A 20,502-nucleotide genomic window follows, 5' to 3' on the forward strand; every position below is an offset into this window, starting at 1 on the left:
GACCGTCATTTTTATGGCGGCCCCTTGGACTTTTGGTATTTTGCTGAGTGGCCCCTGAGCCATCTTAAGTTGAGTAGCCCTGGTGTATATCAACCTTTTTTGTGCCAAGGCACACCTGGCATAGCCAAAAAATCCCAGGGCACACCTAGATATACGGTTCGATACGATTTTGATACGATACGATAGGCATTTTTTTATTATGAAAATATATGAGGGAGAAAAAAAGCAAATGCAAACAAATATTTCTGTTTTTGCATTATTCAGACATGCAAACTTGTAGCTTTTCAGCTTCTACTAGCCATTTTGAATCCAAATAGGGCAATAGTGTGACACCTGACCCGAAAAAAAACAGCATGTTGTCACCCTTTTCACCTCGGGGCTGTTTGCATGCCTGATTATTATTATTGTTAAAAAAAAAAAAAAAAAATCAAACCTTCTTCAAACGGCGCGGCACACCTCAGCAGTAGCCCCGGCCCAAAATTGGGACGTTTGCCAGGGTCAACCACACAGAAACATGGTCCTCTATGGCATAGAGGACCATGTTTCTGTGTGGTTGGTCTCATAGCAGACCATTGAACTGTACTTTCCTGTGCTTTTCTTTTGCAAACTGCTAATAAAGTATTCAATCAATCAATCAATCAACGACATCGTCGCATGCTGAAAATGTCTGACTTACAGGCTCACAATCCATAGCAGAAGTGATGTATTGTGAGCTTGTAGATCGGCTATTGGCACTCGACTCCCTTCTTTTACACTTAGAATATTAGTTCAAGGTTTCTGTATTGTTACATCTTGTATGGGTGTTTAGGAGTAAAATTATTTATCATGTTTTAGAAACATATGCTACAACATTACATATCAGAAACAACATACATTACATATCAGAAACAACACCAATAGCCAAATATACTATATTTACAGAAAAAAGAGGGGTCGGGCGGGGTGCAGAGGAGCCCACGCCCACTGGGCTCCTTCAATGGAGCTGGCTGAGGGAGTGAGTTGTTTGACTCTCTGGGGTCAAGCTGGTAGGATATAGAATTAAGTCCAATTGTAATCTGAGGACAGACATGTTTTTAGGTCAGTGTTCAGTGTTCAATTCTTTTTCCCCCTATATTTTTATCGTAGGAGCAGTAAGCAGCTGTTGGTTGTAGCGCTCGGGGAGCAGTTATAGGGGTTTAAGTGTCTTTCTCAGTTTGATGCTTTGACACATTGCTGAAGCCTGGAATCGAACCTGGGACCTTTGACTTCCCAGGCGGGCTCTCTAACGATTCAGCTATGGCCGCCCAATGTTGCCATGGTTACCTGATGTGTCCAATCATAGTACGTTGAGGCCGGTCTGGAGTCACATGGAACTCAATTTTTTTGGAAAATTATGTCATATTTAATGAGTGGAGATTTGAGGAGCTGGATTTAAAGGCTGATTCCACAGAGTGTGAGGACATTAGTGAAAGAGTGACTGTACGTCCTCCTATTGAAACCTCTAGAGCAACGAGTGGAAGTCAAAACTGACCATTCCTGGATCGTAAACTTAAGGCGTCACTGTTTGGGACAGTTCTAGACAGCTGGAGAAGACACTCAGTCAAGAGATGGACAACAAGCTGTGTGATTCTGAGATGAGGAGGATCCAGCAATATGAGGTGGATGTAACTCTCGATCCTGATACAGCAAATCCCTACCTCATCTTGTCTGAGGATGGAAAACAAGTGAGTGTTGGAAATGTACCGAAGAATCTCCCAGACAACAAAGAGAGATTCTGTTCATGTTTTTGTGTCTTAGGAAAAAAAAGCTTCTGCTCAGGAAGGTTTTACTATGAGGTTCAGCTTGGAAGGAAGACTGACTATGTAGGAGTGGCCAGAGAGTCCATCAACAGGAAGGGAAATTTCTATCTGAGACCCAACAATGGTTACTACAGTGGACTATATGGTTGAGAGATGAGTATTGTGAGGCTCTTGCGGGTCCTGGCTCTGATGTCCTCCTCACTGTAAGAGAGGAGGTCCAGAAAGTTGGAGTGTTTGTGGATTATGAGGAGGGTCTGGTCTCCTTTTATGATGTGGAGGCCAGAGTTCATCTGTACTCTTTCACTGGCTGCATCTTCACTGAGAGACTCTACCCATACTTCTGTCCTGTATGGAGGAACCTTAATGGTAACTCTGCTCCTCTGATCATCTCTCCTGTCAATCAGTGTGATTAATCCTTGCATTTACGATAGAATTTGTAAATTACACAGTATAATTGTAACTCTTAACAAACCTGCTTATCTGCAGCAGTTAGGGCTTCAGTTCCTTGCTCAAGGACGCTTCATCCAGTTCAAAACACTGGTGTAGACCTACAAGGCAGTCAACGTCACATCACGTCAACTCCTGACCTTCAGGACATGATCCACCCCTACACCCCTTCACAAATACTTTGCATCAGATATCTTTTTTTTTAAACCAAATTAGGTAGAAATGGTGTTGTGAGTCATGTGACAATGAGCATCAAACAGGGTTCTGATATTCCATACTGTTTGACTGTAATGGATTCATACATTTGTTGGCCGGGCTGGGACCTATTTCTTGTCCAAAAAACTAAACATCACAAACACAACATCCAATCAATCAACCCCAAATTAGAATCACATATAGAGAACACCTCCAAAAAGCTAATTTCTATGTTTTTATAGGTGTTTCTGCAGGTTTTGTATAACGTAGTGGTTCTACAAGCATATCAGTGATTAGAGAGTTACTTCTCTGAAACAAGAGTTCCATGGTCCTATAAATTCATTGTGAAAACATTACAGCAATTCATTGATATACAAATTAAGAAATACAAATTACTTCTACTTTTACTTGTACTTTAAGTATTTTTAAAAGCATGTACTTTTGAATACTTAAGTATATTTAAAAGCAATTGCTTTTTTACTCTTACTTGAGTAACATTTTGACTGAGCTACTTTTACTTGTAGTGGAATACATTTGACCATGAGTATATCTGTACTTTTTACTCAAGTACTGGGGTCGAGTACTTCGTCCACCACTGTTGATACCAATACTTTTGTACTTTTACTCAAGTAGATTGTGAATTCTGGACTTTCACTTGTGTAAAGCCTGGGATTCGAACCCGGATCTCCCGCATGGTAAGCCCCAATATATTAACCGGGGAGATATTAGACTTCTAGGTCATAAGGCTGAGGCTGTGAGCCACTGTAGAGCCCTGCACGGGCCGAGAATGTGGGCCCAAGCCCGGCCCTGGCCCATGGTATTCAGCCCGGCCCGGCCCCTGGCCCGATAGGTGGCGCAATTTTACAGTCCGAGCCCGGCCCTGGCCCGTGGTATTCAGCCCGAGCCCGGCCCTGGGCCCGTGTGTCAAATACAGAATCAGCCCAAGCCCGGCCCGGGCCGTGGGCGGGCCGGGCCGGGCCGTGGGCGGGCTCTGGCGGGCCTGCAGGACTCTAGTGCCGGTGTTGTTGTCACATGACTAGCAGCGTGCTGTGCAGCAGGCAGCGCAGTGAGACTCGCACAACCATGATGACTATACCGGGGTTTCGCGAGCGGCCGATCATGTTCAATTATCAATTATCTGCGCAAAATGTTCTGTGAGCCCAAGCCCGGCCCTGGGCCCGTTTGTCAAATAACAGAATCAGTCCGAGCCCGGGCCTGGCCCGTGGTATTCAGCCCGAGCCCGGCCCTGGGCCCGTGTGTCAAATACAGAATCAGCCCAAACGGGCCGGGCCGGGCCGTGGGCGGGCTCTGGCGGGCCTGCAGGACTCTCTGCTACACTTGTGACAGTTATTTCTACATTGCGGTATTGATACTTTTCAGTGGTGTAAAGTAACTAAGTACATTTACTCAAGTACTGTACTTAAGTACAATTGTGAGGTACTTTAGCTTTACTGGAGTATTTCCAGTTTTCAGTACTTTTACTTCTACTCCACTACAATATTGTACTTTTACTTCACTACAATTATTTGAAAACTTTAGTTACTAGTTACTTTGCAGACATCAATTATGAAATTATAAAAACATACATTAGCCACTTCAGCCCTATTTTATTCCTAGGCTATTTGAAAATAGCCAATCTACAAGCTCATAACGCGTCGCATCGCGACCGTTGTGAGCTTGTAGATCTGCTATTTTCAAACATTTTAGTGCTTTTACTTTTGGTACTTTAAGTACATTTTGATACCAATACTTTTGTACTTTTACCCAAGTAAATTCTGAATTCCGGACTTTTACTTGAAACAGAGTAGGCCTACTTCTACATTGGAGTATTGATACTTTTACTTAAGTAAAACATTTGAGTACTTTTTCCACCACTGATACTTTTACTTAAAGTAAAACATTTGAGTACTTTTTCCACCACTGCCAGGCAATTACAATTATTGCATTCCCTAAAGGCGGTTCTAACTAAGAGGGAGTAAAAGCAGTAAAGTTTCAGTAGATGGAGCCATAACACCCTCTATCTCCACCCTGAGGGATTCACCAAGTCACTAGAGTCCTTCCCATCGGCGCTAGATGGCGCTAGATGGTCAAAACACAACGAGCTGCCAAGTCAACGTTTTTTTTTAAAGCAAGGGTTCCCAAACTTTTCAGGCCGCGACGCAGCGACCCCCCAAAGTAATCATATTTATTTTGAACTGGGGACCCCCACCCTGACAAGCACGTTTAACTCGGTTCCACAGATAAATATTGTGGAAAAAACATAATGTTTGCCTCTTTCTTACATAATATTTGACAATTTGGCTAATTTGGTATTAAAAACATAGACCCCTTAACAGACGACGTCACACTAATAAGAACCAGTATGCGTGCAACCAGTATATGCACGCAATGAAACCCATTCTGTCAGGTCTCGCCTCACTAGCCAACACACAAGAGGGGGTTGGGGTGTGCTGAAACCAGCGCACCCCGAAACAACAGGTTGGGAATTGATTGCGTGAAACAATCACCTGTGCGTCCAGTCTCAATGTTAGTAAACAAATAATTGGTCTATTTAATTGTCATTTTAGAAATGTGCAGATACACTTATAGTACACTTATACTGTAGGCCTATGTTGGGCTTGTTTGCTGTTGAGTGAGAACACAATGTTGCACATTAAGCATCATTCTGGGGACCCACCAAAATAATGTGGGGACCCCCAGCCCAGTTTGGGAAGCACTGTTTTAAAGAGTCAATGATGTGCTGCACGTTGTGACTCTGTCTCTGTGGGCCGGATCTACCATATGGGCACTTTGGGCACGTGCCCAGGGGCACAAAAAATCCCCCATTTTGCAGTTATCTAATACGAATGAAATAAATAAATGATGTCAAACGTCAACATTTCGAGAATCGGGCACCCGCGTGCTTCCCGCATGAGGGGGGGCCCATTGCAGTTCCAGTGCGCAGGGGCACTGAGAGGTGTTAATCCAGCCCTGTGTAAGTTTTATCGCGAGAGCAGGGACGACAGTCACAGATACTAATGAAGCAGACAAATACAACTCAAAGCCCATTGGTTCTCAAAGTGGAGTCCGGGGACCCCCAGGTGTCCTTGGGGGGTTCCAGGGGGTCCCCAGCTAAATGTGTTAATATAGCATCACAATAACTTTAACCTTTTATACTTTGGCTATTCAAAAATCGTGACAATTTGTGCAAACCTTTGAAAATTTTAAGCGAACATTTGTAACGCAAATCTTTGCTTCTGGGGGTCCCTGGAACAAAATGTTTTTTTTTGTAATTTCTAATGGGGGTCTGAGGAGGGTCAAAAAAAAGAAGTTTGAGAACCACTGCATGGGCTTAATTTTTATATAAAATCGGACACACATTCTGAGTGTGATTCGCTTTTATTCACATGAACACACGCTGCTGCAAAATATTCTGCAATGTGTAGCCCAGCAGTGCTTCTCAAACTTTTTCATGCCAAATTCCAAATTGATATATATTTGGTCGCGGACCCCCATCTGAAAATATGTTATGCCAGGGACCCCCAGAAGCAAAGATTTGTGTTAAAAATACATTTAAAAAAATGCTCACTAATGTTCAAGATTTTTGAAAAATAGTAGATCTACAAGCTCATAGCGCGGCACTCGGTGCTGCACTATGAGCTTGTAGATCTGCTATTTTTGAATAGCCAAAGTATAAAAGGGTAAAGTGGTTAAAATTATTGTGAAAATGCTATATTAGCACATTTTGCTGGGGACCCCCTGGAACCTCCCCGAGGACCCCTGGCCCTGGGGGTCCCCGGACCCCACTTAAAGAACTAATGGCCTATGTTATGTTGCAGTCCGTATGCTATATAGGCTCTAGTCTGGTCATGACATGAATTATCAGTATAAATTGAATTAGTGATAACTGAGATTAGGCCTAGTTCATGTTATATTTTGTAGGGCTGTCAACGGCAGGATGCCTGACCAGGTTATAAATAGCCTCTGTCTCTGACCCATTCTGTAATATGAGACAAATGAATACATACAGTCTTGAAAAATGCCAGTTTAACAGTAGCCTATAGTCACATCATTATAACAAATTATTAACATTGATTTTTACGACCTGATTTGAACATGCCCAGACATGTACAAACTGACTACACAAAATGAACTTTTGCCCTAGCTTCACTGTACACACAAGCACGCAGTACATTTTGATAACAATACGTTTGTACTTTTACTCAAGTACATTTTTAATTGAGCTTGTAGATCTGCTATTTTCAAAATATTTTTATACATTTGAAAACTTGTGAAATGGGACAGTCTGCAGACTGAGTACTTTCTACTTTTGGTAGCCTACTTTGAGTACATTTTGATACCAATACTTTTGCATGTGTGTGTGTGTGTGTGTGTGTGTGTGTGTGTGTGTGTGTGTGTGTGTGTGTGTGTGTGTGTGTGTGTGTTGGGGGTGGGGTCGACAAGACCGATTATGGACAGTTTAATGTGTCTGCTCTTTTTCTCCAACGTTGTCATATTATATAAAACATTCAGCGAGCCGCAGCCAATGCTGGAACAGTGGGATGACGTCATCTCATCTGTAGCTCATAGAGATGAAAGGGAGCGCAGCTCCACTTCAAAAGCCAGACTGTGTACATCCCATAGCCCGGAGGGACATTTGCGCTGTCATGTGTTGTTGTGGGACAACCAATGACATCGTCCAACAACAATAGCCTAATTGCATTGGATAATATAACAACATCAAATCTAATTAATGGAATTTATGGAATATACGAAAAATCCTCAGAAGATAATTGCATAGGTTATTATAGCAATGACAGAGGTAGGCTCAGCTGGAAGACTCGCCCCAAAACAGACTGGCGGCTGGCCCCCAGTGGTTCATGTATTCTTGAGTTTTGAGTATAAGGATAAGGTTAGAAATAAGTTTAGGGTTAGGCATAGTTTTACTGAGGTTACGTTTAGGAATAAGGTTAGGTTTAATAGGTATAGTTTACTGAGGTTACTTACGTTTAGGAATACGGAATACCTGGTGGCGACCGTTCCGAGGCCGCCAGATTTGACCCGGGCCGGGGCGAGCGTGTTTTGGGGCGAGCGTTCTGGTAGATCGGCTAAGGCTGCCTAGAACAAAAAGGATACTTTAATTAAACTGCAGTTTTAACCAAATAGACCTACATTACCGGACTGTCTTTGAGTTGCAGCACACACCTAAATCAGTTGTTCTCAAAGTGCGCTCCGGGGACGCAGGGGTCAGGGGTCCTTGGGGGGTCCCCAACAAATTAGTTAATTTAGCATCAACATATTAAAGCATATAAGGCTTATTAGCCAGGGATCCTTTTAACAAACAAAGCTTCTCTTCTGACTTCTGAGGTCTCTACTCTCTACAAAACCTTTTCAGAATCCAATACATCAATTTTAGGGGTCCTTGACAATCAAATAACATGTAAAAAGTTTGAGAACCACTGGTTGCCTGACAACCAAACGAGGAGCCAATAACGCGACGGGACCGAGCAGGCATTCGGGCGATGGGATCTAGACTAGACTAGACTCCACCGACTTTCAGATCATCTCCCTTTGGTCCCAGCAGGGCAGAGCTGGCATCAAAGAGCCACAGCCCTCAGATAAACCACACAAACACTGCAGTCAGAGCAGACAGAGGGAGCACTCACACACACACAGAGAGAGAGGGGGAGGGATAGAGAGAGATAGAGAGGGAGCACAGCTAGAGAGAGAGAGAGAGAGAGAGAGAGAGAGAGAGAGAGAGGGAGGGAGACATCACCATTTCAATGCGGATAATAGGGAATAACCACTCAATTCTTAATTCCATCGTGCATTTCCCACCCCCCCCATAAAAACTTTTTTTGCATCCAGTCGTTTTTTTTTTTAATTAAAGAGCGATCGCTTGGTAGAAGAAGAAAAAAGTTCTCTGTGTTGATCACATGATCATAATAATAATGGTACTGTTTCGGAGTTGTCTTTGATGTAGCCTGTGCTCGCTGATCGGAGATCAGATTACATGCTTCAGCTCCCTTTGATCTCCTACGGCGGCTGGAACAACCCAACTGGCTGGTTACTTTGGAGCGGAGCGGCAGAGAGACAGAGAGACAGACGGGCACGGACCAGGACTCAGGACTGGGATGGTGTGCAGACCCTGACCCGGTGCACGATCTGCTTTAAAACTGTGATCCACCACGCGTTTTATAGCAGGTAAGATCATGTTGTTTTGTTGTTGTTGTTTTTTGCAGTGGTGGGAAAAAGTACTTTTTTTTTTATAAGTATCAATGCTGCAATGATCTCTAGATAATACTCTGTTACAAGTAAAAGTCCGGAATTCAAAATTTACTTGAGTAAAAGTACAAACGTATTGGCATCCAAATGTACTTAAAGTACCAAAAGTAAAAGTACTCATCATGCAGAATGTCCCATTTCACAAGTTCAACATGTTTAAAAAAATCTTTTGAAAATAGCAGATCTACAAGTTCACAATATGCGTCACATCGCCATGCACTGTGAGCTTGTAGATCGGCTATTTTCAAATGGCCGAAATGTGTAATAGGGCTGAAGTGGTTCATGCATGTTTTGTAATAATATTCAAAATGTTTAAAACATATTTTGAAAATAGCAGATCTACAAGCTGGTAGGATAGTTGTTTTGTTGTTTTGTTTTTGTCATTTGTTATTGTTGTGTTGGATATTATTGTGTGATCGTTAAACTGTGCAGCTGTAGTGGTTATTATGTGGTAATGTCAGTGGTGGTGAAAAAGTACTCACATGTTGTACTTAAGTAAAAGTATCAATACCCTATTGTTGAAATAGTCTGTTACAAGTAAAAGTTCGGAATTCAAAATTTACTTAGTATTGGCATCAAAATGTACCAAAAGTAGAAAGTACTCATTATGCATAATGTCTCATTTCACAAGTTTTCAAATGTATAAAAATCTTTTGAAAATAGCAGATCTACAAGCTATTTTCAAATTGCCAAAATGTTATAGCGCTGAAGTGGTTAATGTATGTTTTGTAATAATAATCAAAATCTACAAAGTAACTAGTAACTAAAGTTTTCAAATAATTGTAGTGGAGTAAAAAGTCCAATATTTGCCCCTGAGACGTAATGGAGTAAAAGTACGGAAAATTGGAAATACTCCAGCAAAGTAAAAGTACCTCAAAATTGTACTTAAGTACAGTACTTGAGTAAATGTACTTAGTTACTTTCCACCACTGGGTAAAGTTCATGGGGACCTAACTATTTCAGATTTTCATATGCTGTTGCTGAGTTGTCCTACAAACTTGTACATGGAATAATTCAAATGAGAAAATGGGTTTGATGCTATTTGTAAATAATTACAAAGTTGTTTAAGGACAGATGTTTAACACGCATGTAGCCACGCATGTAGCCTAATGTCTCTCTTACAAACATGGAATATAGAGTAGGTTGAATACAATTGGGATTGGCCACCAAATACATTAACGATAGATTTTTTGTGTATGACTGTTATACGTTCTCCTTTATAAATTACAGCTTATTTTTGTGTATGATGGAATATACAATAATGTAGGATTTTGACAATTTTTTAATTAAGTAGCTATTACTTGAATAGGCTACTTGTTGAGCTCACCTCTCCCCCCCAACACATAAATTGAAATATTGTATGCAATCATTTGGATTTCACACACACACACACACACGCGCACGCACACGCACGCACACACACACACACACACACACACACACACACACACACACACACACACACACACACACACACACACACACACACACACACACACACACACACACACACACACACACACACACACACACACACACCACTTACTACATGCTTAATGTTATGTGGTATCTTTGCTATATCCGTCTCAAACAGCAGTCCATCAGAATGGCCTGGCTGCTTCGGCACACCTTCTTACTGCTGACGGTCCATGTGATATACTCATCTCTGGTAAATATATTCTTATTCATTACAATTATATTATCCAATAACAACATGGCTTCCTTCAAATCACTTTAATTTTGTTTTGATATAGTGCCTACATGAGAATGTTTATTATTATGAATTATTATCATAGTGTCTGCACGTTCATAGCCTTTGGAAAATTGTCAGTGGTGGAAAAAGTTCTCACATGTTTTACTAATAATAAAAGTATCAATACGGCAATGTAGAACTGGAATTCAAAATTGAAGTAAAAGTACAAAAGTATTGGTATCAAAATGTACTTAAAGTACCAAAAGTAAAAGTACAAACATTTTTGAAATTAGCAGATCTACAAGCTCACAACGCGTCGCGACGCGTTGCGAGCTTGTAGATCGGCTATTTTCAAATAGCCTATTTTCAAATAGCCGATGAGAACTATTTATATCTGCAAAGTAGTAAAGTTTTCAAATAATTGTAGTGGAGTAAAAGTGCAACATTTGCCTCTGAGATGTAGTGGATTAAAAGTAAAAGTATAGACAATTGGAAATACTCCAGTAAAGTAAAAGTACCTCAGAATTGTGCTTAAGTACAGCACTTGAGTAAATGTACTTTAGTTACTTTACACCTCTGATAATTGTTAACCCATTCATTCCCTAGTATCAACCACAACTCATCATTACATTTATTGTAAACATCTGTTGTCTCCTGGCAGTAACTGCTGCTCCCCCCCCCCTCTGTGCGCGATGGGAAGATATGCAACAGTATCAAAACCTTTTCTTTCAAGAGGAGTCAAAAAGCCCTGCGGGGCCTGAAATACTGGAACTATTATGAAGGGGGGATTATGGTGCATAGCTCTGGGTTCAGTCGGCATTATGTGTTACTGATGAAAGCCGTGATGAAACGCAGGAATCCCTAAACCTGCCCCCCCCCCCTTTTGCCAAAATCTACTGTTGGCTCTCAGGTTCCCGTGAGGGCCGAGGAGGAGACCAGAGAGTGCAGAGAGCAGGAGTACAAGGACCCGTTTGGCAGCTGCAAGCCGTGCAAGCAGTGCGACGCCGGGCAGGAGCTATCGAAGGTTCGAGCCCCGGCCTATAGTGATCTGTTTAACCCATTTAAGACCGGGAATGCATCTTCTGGGTTATTTTTAAGATTTCTTTGGTTATTCAAAAATAGCAGATCTACAAGCTCATAGCGTGGCACAGAGCTATACATATTTTTTTAAATCGTGAAAATGTGTGCAAATCTTTGAAATATATATTTTTTAAAGCAAACATTTTTAACTCAAATATTTGCTTCTGGGGATTCTACAAATGGCTTCTAAATCCTATTCCTAACAGTTGTTTTGTTTTGTTTTTATTTTTTTTACTTATGTTGCTATAATATCAGTGGTTCTCAAACCACTAAAATTATATGTATTGGTCCGCGGACCCCAATCTCAAATTATTTTGTTCCAGGGACCCCCAGAAGCTAAAACCTTCCAGAGTTAAAAATGTATATATAAGATTTGCACACATTTTAAATTCTTTCTTTCAAAAATAGCAGATCTACAAGTGCTGCGCTATGAGCTTGTATATCTGCTAATTTTTGAATAGCCAAAGAAATCTAAAATGACACAAGATGCGTTCCCGGTTTTAATGGGTTAAATGCCCATGTTGTAGCTCCATCTTTGACTAAAACCCTGTTTGAGTGAACTCAATTTTGCTGTGAACACAATTGACGTTTGTGGGGAAATAAGCTGGTGTTCTGTGCAGCTTCTGCCACACTGTGTAAGCTGAAGAAAACTGGCACAGCCTCCACAAAGGAAAGAGTAGGTAGGAAGGGATCAGAACCTGGTGCTTTGAATCACCCTGTTATTTCCTTGAACTAAAAAAAGAAACTTGGATAAATCATTCCCTCTGTGACTAAAAAAGAAAAAAGAAAAAAAAGGACCTTCTCTCTTCAAACACGGGAAAAAGACCAGAACAGGAACAAAATGTTTGTCCTTGTTTAGAGAAGTGCGTCTTTTCCAGGGCACCTAAAATTATTTATTACTTCCTCCCTTTCATGGAGTGAGCAGCCAAATAATTATTAGCTTTTGTTGAACACCGGCCCTTCTTTAATCCGTCACACCCATTACTTTTGACCTTCTGCAGTTGAATGGACTCCATTGTTTTTCCTCCCTCTCCAGCTCATTGTCTCTGCTGTTTGAAATAAGCCATGCCTATGCTTGCTTGCTGCTCACCGCAATTTCTTTTTTCACCACCATAGCCATGTATGTCTGTGTGTGTGCTTTGTACAAACAGGCCTTGAATGGCATTAGTTGAAGTTTGGTAAGCAAATGAGGAACCCAACACACTATATATATCCATCTCAGAAAAGGTTTTCTATGAGAAACCAGTGGTGTAAAGTAGCTAAGTACATTTACTCAAGTCCAATTTTGAGGTACTTTTACTTTACTGGAGTATTTTCAATTGTCTATACTTTTACTTCTACTCCACTACATCTCAGAGGCAAATATTGCACTACAATTATTTGAAAACTTTAGTCACTAGTTACTTTGCAGATATAAATTACATTACAAAACAGTCATTAACCACTTTAGCCCTATTTTATACCTAGGCTATTTGAAAATAGCCGATGTACAAGCTCACAACGCGTCGCATCGCAGCGCGTTGTGAGCTTGTGGATCTGCAATTTTCATGCATTTTAGTACTTTTGGTACTTTGATACTTGATACTTTTGTACTTTTACTCAAGTACAGTTTGAATTCCGGACTTTCACTTGTAACAGAGTACTTCTACATTGCAGTATTGATACTCTTACTTAAGTAAAACATTTGAGTACTTTTTCCACCACTGTGAGAAACTGAAACTAATCAATCAATATTTCAAAAACAAGGGCAATTCTATTTTGGTGTCCTTTGTAAGTGAAAAACTTACTCTAGCTAACAGATAATATGCCCTTTTTGCAAGAGAAAGCCTACAGTACATGTCCTTTTCAAAAGACGTTCCTCTAATAGCTGCAACATATTCACCCACTTAAACAACTTTTTTTTCTCACCTGCATGTACCTGTGTATATAATGCACAGGTACATGCAGGTGGAAAAAAAGACTAACCTACAGTATCCGATCTTACACCCTATCACCCCTTGACATCTGTTGCACACATGCTGTTTAAGCCTAGCTGCCTTTCATCTTGGTTGGCGCAGACATGCACTCTGTGGTCTGTAATACGCTTCAGTAGTCCTGAAGTAGTCCTCGTGTTCCTGTGGCAGATCAACAGGCACGAAACGCAGCTAGACGCCCCAGGGTCCTGGTTAATAATTGGCTGCTTGGCTTGCTCTTTTTTTTTTAAAGGTAGCGGGATGCCTGGCCCGCATTAGAGAGACTCGGCCCCCTGTCTGTATTCAGAAGGCTTCGCAAAGTAGTTTTTCTGTTCGTGGGGTTACTTTACTTTGAAGGCTTTCTGATTTTTGTTTTGACAGTGGTGTAGAGAGAGATGGGACACAGATGTGTGTGTGTGTGTGTGTGTGTGTGTGTGTGTGTGTGTGTGTGTGTGTGTGTGCATGCGTGCGTGCGTGCGTGCGTGCGTGCGTGCGTGCGTGCGTGCGTGCGTGCGTGCGTGCGTGCGTGCGTGCGTGCGTGCGTGCGTGCGTGCGTGCGTGCGTGCGTGTGTGTGTGTGTGTATGTGCATGCATGTGTGTATTTTGTGTCAAGAGAGAGGGGCGGGGGGGGGGGTTTGCTGGGGGAAGCAGCAGTAGGCTACTATAACTTTCAATAAAAGTATCCAACTATTTAAATGTACCATATAAAATCATAGGTGTGCACCCAGTTTAACCTATAGGTCATCAAGGTCAATCACGCTTTAAAATACCACTCATTTATATAACTCAGACACAATTGACATCAGGACTATTGCTGTGCATAGTACATTTTGTGCACACAAACTAACTGGCCACCTACATCCAGAGAAGCTTTCTGGGTGTAAGACCTGTAACCTTGATCAATACGTCCACATTCTGAAAATCCTTTGCTCCAGACCAGTAGGGATGCACAATTATCTGAAATCACTGTAATTTATGTACTTCAAGAGGTTGTAACTTTTTATTAAGGAACAAAGGTAATTCAGACATCCCCTCAAAAACCAGTCAAGTTTGACATAGGAGGAAACTATTAATTGCCTGCAAACCTGAATATGTCCCAAAACATGAGCATTTTATGGTATATTCACTAACAGCGTGTATTCTTTTCAAAGTGCTAAAAAGAAACCAGAGAATCAGATAAATTAATGTTAATATTAGAATTAGTATTAATATGATTTTGCACACATTTGCTTGTCAGCAGTGTACTGCATTTACAGAAATGCATCAACAATAATTACAATAGATTATTTTGCAGTCTTTTTCCAGACCAGTAGCACCACTCATAGAGGGCCAGAGTGTGCCATGGTAGTTGAGAGGGGAAGCAGACTTTCGGCGTTCCTCTGTTGCGGCTGCCATAGAGATCCCAAAGGAATGTGCCCCAGTTTGCTCTGGAAGTCTGCCGCTGTGTGTGTGTGTGTGTGTGTGTGTGTGTGTGTGTGTGTGTGTGTGTGTGTGTGCGTGTGCGTGCGCGTCTGCGTGTGCGTGTGTGTGTGTCTTTCTGTATTAAAGGCAGGCTGACAAACATCAATTAGCTCCTCTACACTGACTGAAGCTAAAAGAACCACCCACGCAGAGGGAACGTCATTCATAACAATCTATCTGTCTTTCTCTTTGTATTTTATTTTGTTTGGTTCTTTGCTATCTTGTGTGGCGAGTTGATCTCCATTGGCTTTGCATCAAAAAATGGAGCAGTAAGAGTTTGCACAGTAAAATCCTCAGTGTTAATATGACTCTTGAGAGTGTAAAGATTAATACACTTAACACCGAGGATTTTACTGTGTGGTGGTGACTGCCTTCCAGTGCTCGATGGTAACGTTGGCTCCTGGCAAAGAGGCAAGATCTCTTTGATGTGTCGACAGCACTGAAAAGAGAGTAGCATTTCCCATGGTCACCCTTGTGGGGCCGAGGACTGCTGGCTTGCATTGGAGGGCGAAAGACAGAGTATGTCGGCAGATGGATAGTTAGAGGGAGAGAGAGAGAGCAAGAGAGAAACGGTGAAAGAGAGCTTTTACATATAGCCAATCAGTGCTCATTCTCAATGACTCAAAATAAGTGCAAAAGTCAAACAAGCTTAAGTTTGTCAATCACCAACTTTATAAGCAACCAATTATTAAGCACTACATGGGTCAAAGCCATGGTACAGTATACAGACAATGACAACATTTACTTGAGTAAAAGTACAAAAGTATTTGGTATGAAAATGTACTCAAAGTACCAAAAGTAGAAAGTATGTTTCAAATGTATAAAAATATTTTGAAAATAGCAGATCTACAAGCTCACAATGCGTCGCATTGCGACGCATTGTGAGCTTGTAGATCGGCTATTTTCAAATGGCCGAAATGTATATAGGCTAGGGCTGAAGTGGGTAATGTAGGCTATGTGTTGTAATGATCAAAATCTACAAAGTAACTAGCAACTAAAGTTTTCAAATAATTGTAGTGAGTAAAAGTACAATATTTGCCTCTGAGATGTAGTGGAGTAGAAGTAAAACTACCGAACACTGGAAATACTCCAATATAATTTTACTTAAGTACAGTACTTGAGTAAATGTACTTAGTTACTTTACACCACTGAATGACAGTATTACTACAATATTTGTGTATAAGAAAGATATTCTAGGTAAAGAAACATGTGTTTGATTTGCGTGCGTGCGTGCGTGCGTGCGTGCGTGCGTGCGTGCGTGCGTGCGTGCGTGCGTGCGTGCGTGTGTGCGTGCGTGCGTGCGTGCGTGCGTGCGTGCGTGCGTGCGTGCGTGCGTGCGTGCGTGCGTGCGTGCGTGCGTGCGTGTCTTCATGCAGAGAGAGGCAGGGAAAGTGTGTGTCTGCAGCAGCATGGCTAGAAGGGCACGCCGCCTTTAACAACCTTGCATTGTTTTCCGCACCATTTCATAAGCAGATCAGATGACCGGCCTCCCCTGGAGAGAGTCGTGTGATTCCCTCTCTTAATCTCTGAAACATCTCCCCGTCTGAACATGCTTCAGCTCCCAGCCAGCCTCCCCTCTCTGCCCGCTGTTTTGCTTGGCATTCTCGACCCCCCCACCACCCCCCCCACACCAGATAGGTAGAAGATTGGAGGAGGGAGGGGAAGGGAGATTTTAAAACACAGGGGCCTTTTCAACTTAGTTTTCATCAAGGTCAATCAGTGAGTCGGCCAACACTGTAACTGATTGGCTAATTGGCTAAAAAACACACTGATGAAGTGAGTCCTGAATATACGTATGACTACCGGTTGATACAAACGGGACTCCAAGCAGACCCATGCAGCACTTTTATTCTCTTTAACGCATTCAATCCGGGAACGCGTCTGTGTAATTTTTAGATTTCTTTGGCTATTCAAAAATAGCATATCTACAAGCTCATAGCGTGGCACTCGGTGCCACGCTATGAGCTTGTAGATCTGCTTTTTTGGAGAAAAAAAATCGTGAAAATGTGTGCAAATCTTTGAATATATATATTTTTAAAGCCAACATTTGTAACTCAAATCTTTGTTTCTGGGGGTCCCTGGAACAAAACATATTCAAAGATTTGCACAAATTTTCCACGACTTAAAAAAAAAAAAAGCAGATCTACAAGCTCATAGCGTGGGTGCCGCGCTATGAGCTTGTAGATCTGCTATTTTTTGAATAGCCCAAAGAAATCTTAAAATGACACAGATGCGTTCCCGGTCTTAATGGGTTAACATACTGTATGTTCTTATACTGTATGTTCTCATGGTTGTCTGTCTTATGGGACAGATCGCCATTTTGGAAATAGTTCTTAAAGGCTATAGAGTTTGCCAGGTTCTTTTTTTTATTATTATTGAACTTAGCTTTTTTTTTTTTGACCATTTCATCTCGAATCACCAGAGATCTTTTCTCACTTTCAAGCTGCCACACTCAATCAGGTTAGGGTGTCAGCCCTTCTGTCGGGGCTTTGTTGCCGGGCGAACAAAGAGATCACTCCTGAGATGGTGCCTGTGCTGCCTGCATAGAGCGGAGGGAGGGGAGGGGGAGAAAGAAGTTAGCTCGGTTGCCCTGCCCTGCTGTGTGCGTACGTGGCAACAGCCCCTGATTCCGGCCATGTGGTGCCACATGGGCAGAGGCTGAAGCCAACACTGGGGCTTATAGCGGAGATGGATTCTCCATGGGCCCTCCATTACTTCATCATCTGGATTCATAAAGTCGGGATGTGCTGCAACCCTCAAAGAATCCTATTCCCCAGTCTGAACCGAAGCACCCTGCAGTAGAGATAGACGGTTAAATGCTGTAAGCTCGTGGACGATACGATGGGACAATGAACTACCTCATTATTGCAGACGTGACTCAAATTATGAGGTACACGTACAGTACATACATGATTAACTCTTCAACTGCCAGAGTGATAGTGTAATAGTGGGACGCTACTGCCAGCGAAAGCGAGCGATTTTTACTGACCTTTGAAAAATCATGGAATATCTTCTGTGATCGCTGTCCTCACGGCGATCGCCTCCTTACACGCACAGGGGTCTTGTAGTATAGGAAAAAATATATAATCCGGTCGCGGTAATCCGTTGCATAGCTGTGGCCTGTTGAATGTGGCTTGTTTTTGCCGTAAAGCAGCAGAAACAGAGATAAAGCCATTTTCCCACAACGAATAGACAGGAAGTAAACAAGCTGTTTTTAAATGATTTCAATTCCGGGGTCTGTCATCTGGCAGTGATAGCATCATTCATTGGGTATAGCGAACAGCGCCATCTGGTGGAAAACCATTGAAAACACGAAACCCGTCAGACTCGTCAGTAGCAGGGTGCGCCTTAGCAGAATCTGACGAGTTCCCTCGTCAAAGAGTTAACTGTGCATCTCTACCCTGGCGGTTGGCCCCCTGCAGCCCTCATACAGGGACCAGGTTTTAGTATCGATGCTGCAGTCAGTGGTGGAAAAAGTACTCAAATGTTTTACTTAAGTAAAAGTATCAATACTGCAATGTAGAAGTACTCTGTTACAAGTAAAAGTCCGGAATTAAAAATGTACTTGAGTAAAAGTACAAAAGTATTGGTATCAAAATGTACTTAAAGTACCAAAAGTAAAAGTACAAACATTTTTGAAAATAGCAGATCTAGAAGCTCACAACGCGCCGCGATGCTAGCTTGTAGATCTGCTATTTTCAAATAGTCTAGGTATAAAATAAGGCTAAAGTGGTTAATGTATGTTTTATAATGTAATAATTAATGTCTGAAAAGTAACTATAACTAACATTTTCAAATAATTGTAGTGGAGTAAAAGTATAATATTTGCCTCTGAGATGTAGTGGAGTAGAAGTAAAAGTATTGGAAAATGGGAATACTCAAATAAAGTACAAATACCTCAAAATTGTACACAAGTACAGTACTTAAGTAAATGTACTTAGTTACTTTACACCGCTGGCTGCAGTGCCAACCTATCTCCTCTACTGTGCTGCCTTGGCTTCTGGCCCTCATTATCTCCACAGGAAGACAAGGTCATGGGCTTGAAACTTTGGGCAGCAAAGGCTTCTTTCTTCTGCCCCCCCCCAGTCGCTCAACATCTATACAGTACCTCCACTTTCTCATTATCCCCCACCAACCTCTACTGTTCCGCTGCCCTGCCCTCTCCCTGTCCCGCCAGAGAGCAGAGCCTTATATGGCAGAGCTGGGTTCATAACAACAGCTGCGGCGGTTGCCCAACCCTTTAAGCTAGTTAGTTCACCTCCGGCCAGGCCTGGCCCAGGGTTCAATGTCAGGCTCAGATGTGTTTTGGCTGGAAGGACTGAATTCCTCATGTTCTACCCCGACTCTATACGGTACCGTCACGCAATCACATCTCTTCCCCTCCCGCTGTCCTCCCCCCCCCCTTGCCAGCCTGCTTACCCCAGATCTAACACAAACACACACACACACACACGCACACGCACGCACACGCACACGCACACACGCGCGCGCACACACACACACACACGCACACACGCACACGCACACGCACACGCACACACTCTTCAGAAGCCTTGTGCCCACATTCCGGCATGACTGCATGCCCAGGCAGTGAAATGGGACACGGGCGAAGAGAGAAGCGCCCCTGTTTGAAGCTGACCTTCACTTTAATGATATATGAGCCCCCCGCTGCTGCCCACCGCCATCCCAACCCCCCTGTTCCTCCATCCTCCTGGCTGGGGAATGCGGTGGCGGTAGCAGTGTGGTGGGTGAACACAGTGGGGACGATGGGAGGGGGCAGCTGCATGTAGAGAGGCCGATACAATGAATGATGTCATTACCCGCTGGGTCCTTTTTTTTAAAAACTTAGAGTGGTATTATACAATGATATGATCTGCTGGAATGCAACATGTTCCCGCGTTCTTGTTCGGTAGTCATCAAGGTCAATGGGCCTCCACCATTTTTACCAACGTGGGACAAGAGGACTGTGAAGGACAGAGGCAAAGCTAGACGTGTGATGTAATACTATATATAATACACTGTAGCACAGTGGTTCTCAAATCTTTTTCATGTCAAGGACCCCCGAAATGATATGTATTTGGCTGTGTGTGGACCCCCCATCTCAAAAATGTTTTGTGCCAGGGATATTTCTAAAATAGCAGATCTACAAGCTCATAGCGCGGCACTCTGCTTGTAGGTATGCTATTTTTTTAATAGCCCAAGTATAAGATATGGTTAAAGTGGTTAAAATTATTGTGACGCTTTGCTGGGGACCCCCTGGTACCCCCAAGGACCCCTGGGGGTCCCCGGACCCCACTTTGAGAACCACTGCTGTAGCATATAGTGTCCACACTCAACACATTGTTAGAGGGATGAAATTAAATGATATGCTGAATTCCAGTGTGGAGACTTGTGTGTGTGTGTGTGTGTGGGGGGGGGGGGGGTAGAAACATATAGCGGATTCATTCCATCCATTTCCTGTTCCTGTGGAAACCAATAGCTTTTTGTACTGCATTGTGTGTGAGCGATTTGTTTCTTTAAGGCAAACCATTACTAATAAGATAATGCATAGTCTCCAGTCCAAATCTCATAGTATGGAAACTCCTACACTATTTTATACTTACGTATTACAGGGTGTATGCCTTCTAAAATC

General features: G+C 42.4%; 1 protein-coding gene across 1 annotated transcript in view; it reads left to right on the forward strand.

Moving 5' to 3' along the window:
- Window positions 1-8,123: 8,123 nt before the first annotated feature.
- Window positions 8,124-20,502, forward strand: part of LOC308085466 (tumor necrosis factor receptor superfamily member 19-like) — a 38,135-nt gene continuing 25,756 nt past the window's right edge. The window contains exons 1-3 of the mRNA XM_080428629.1: window positions 8,124-8,603; window positions 10,279-10,353; window positions 11,288-11,401. Of these exons, the coding sequence (XP_080284755.1) occupies window positions 10,291-10,353; window positions 11,288-11,401 (177 nt within the window). The 5' untranslated portion in view covers window positions 8,124-8,603; window positions 10,279-10,290. The remainder of the gene's footprint in view (window positions 8,604-10,278; window positions 10,354-11,287; window positions 11,402-20,502) is intronic.

Source organism: Gymnoscopelus braueri, assembly GCF_963280865.1.
Source record: "Gymnoscopelus braueri genome assembly, chromosome: 5".
NCBI classification, from domain to species: Eukaryota; Metazoa; Chordata; class Actinopteri; order Myctophiformes; family Myctophidae; genus Gymnoscopelus; species Gymnoscopelus braueri.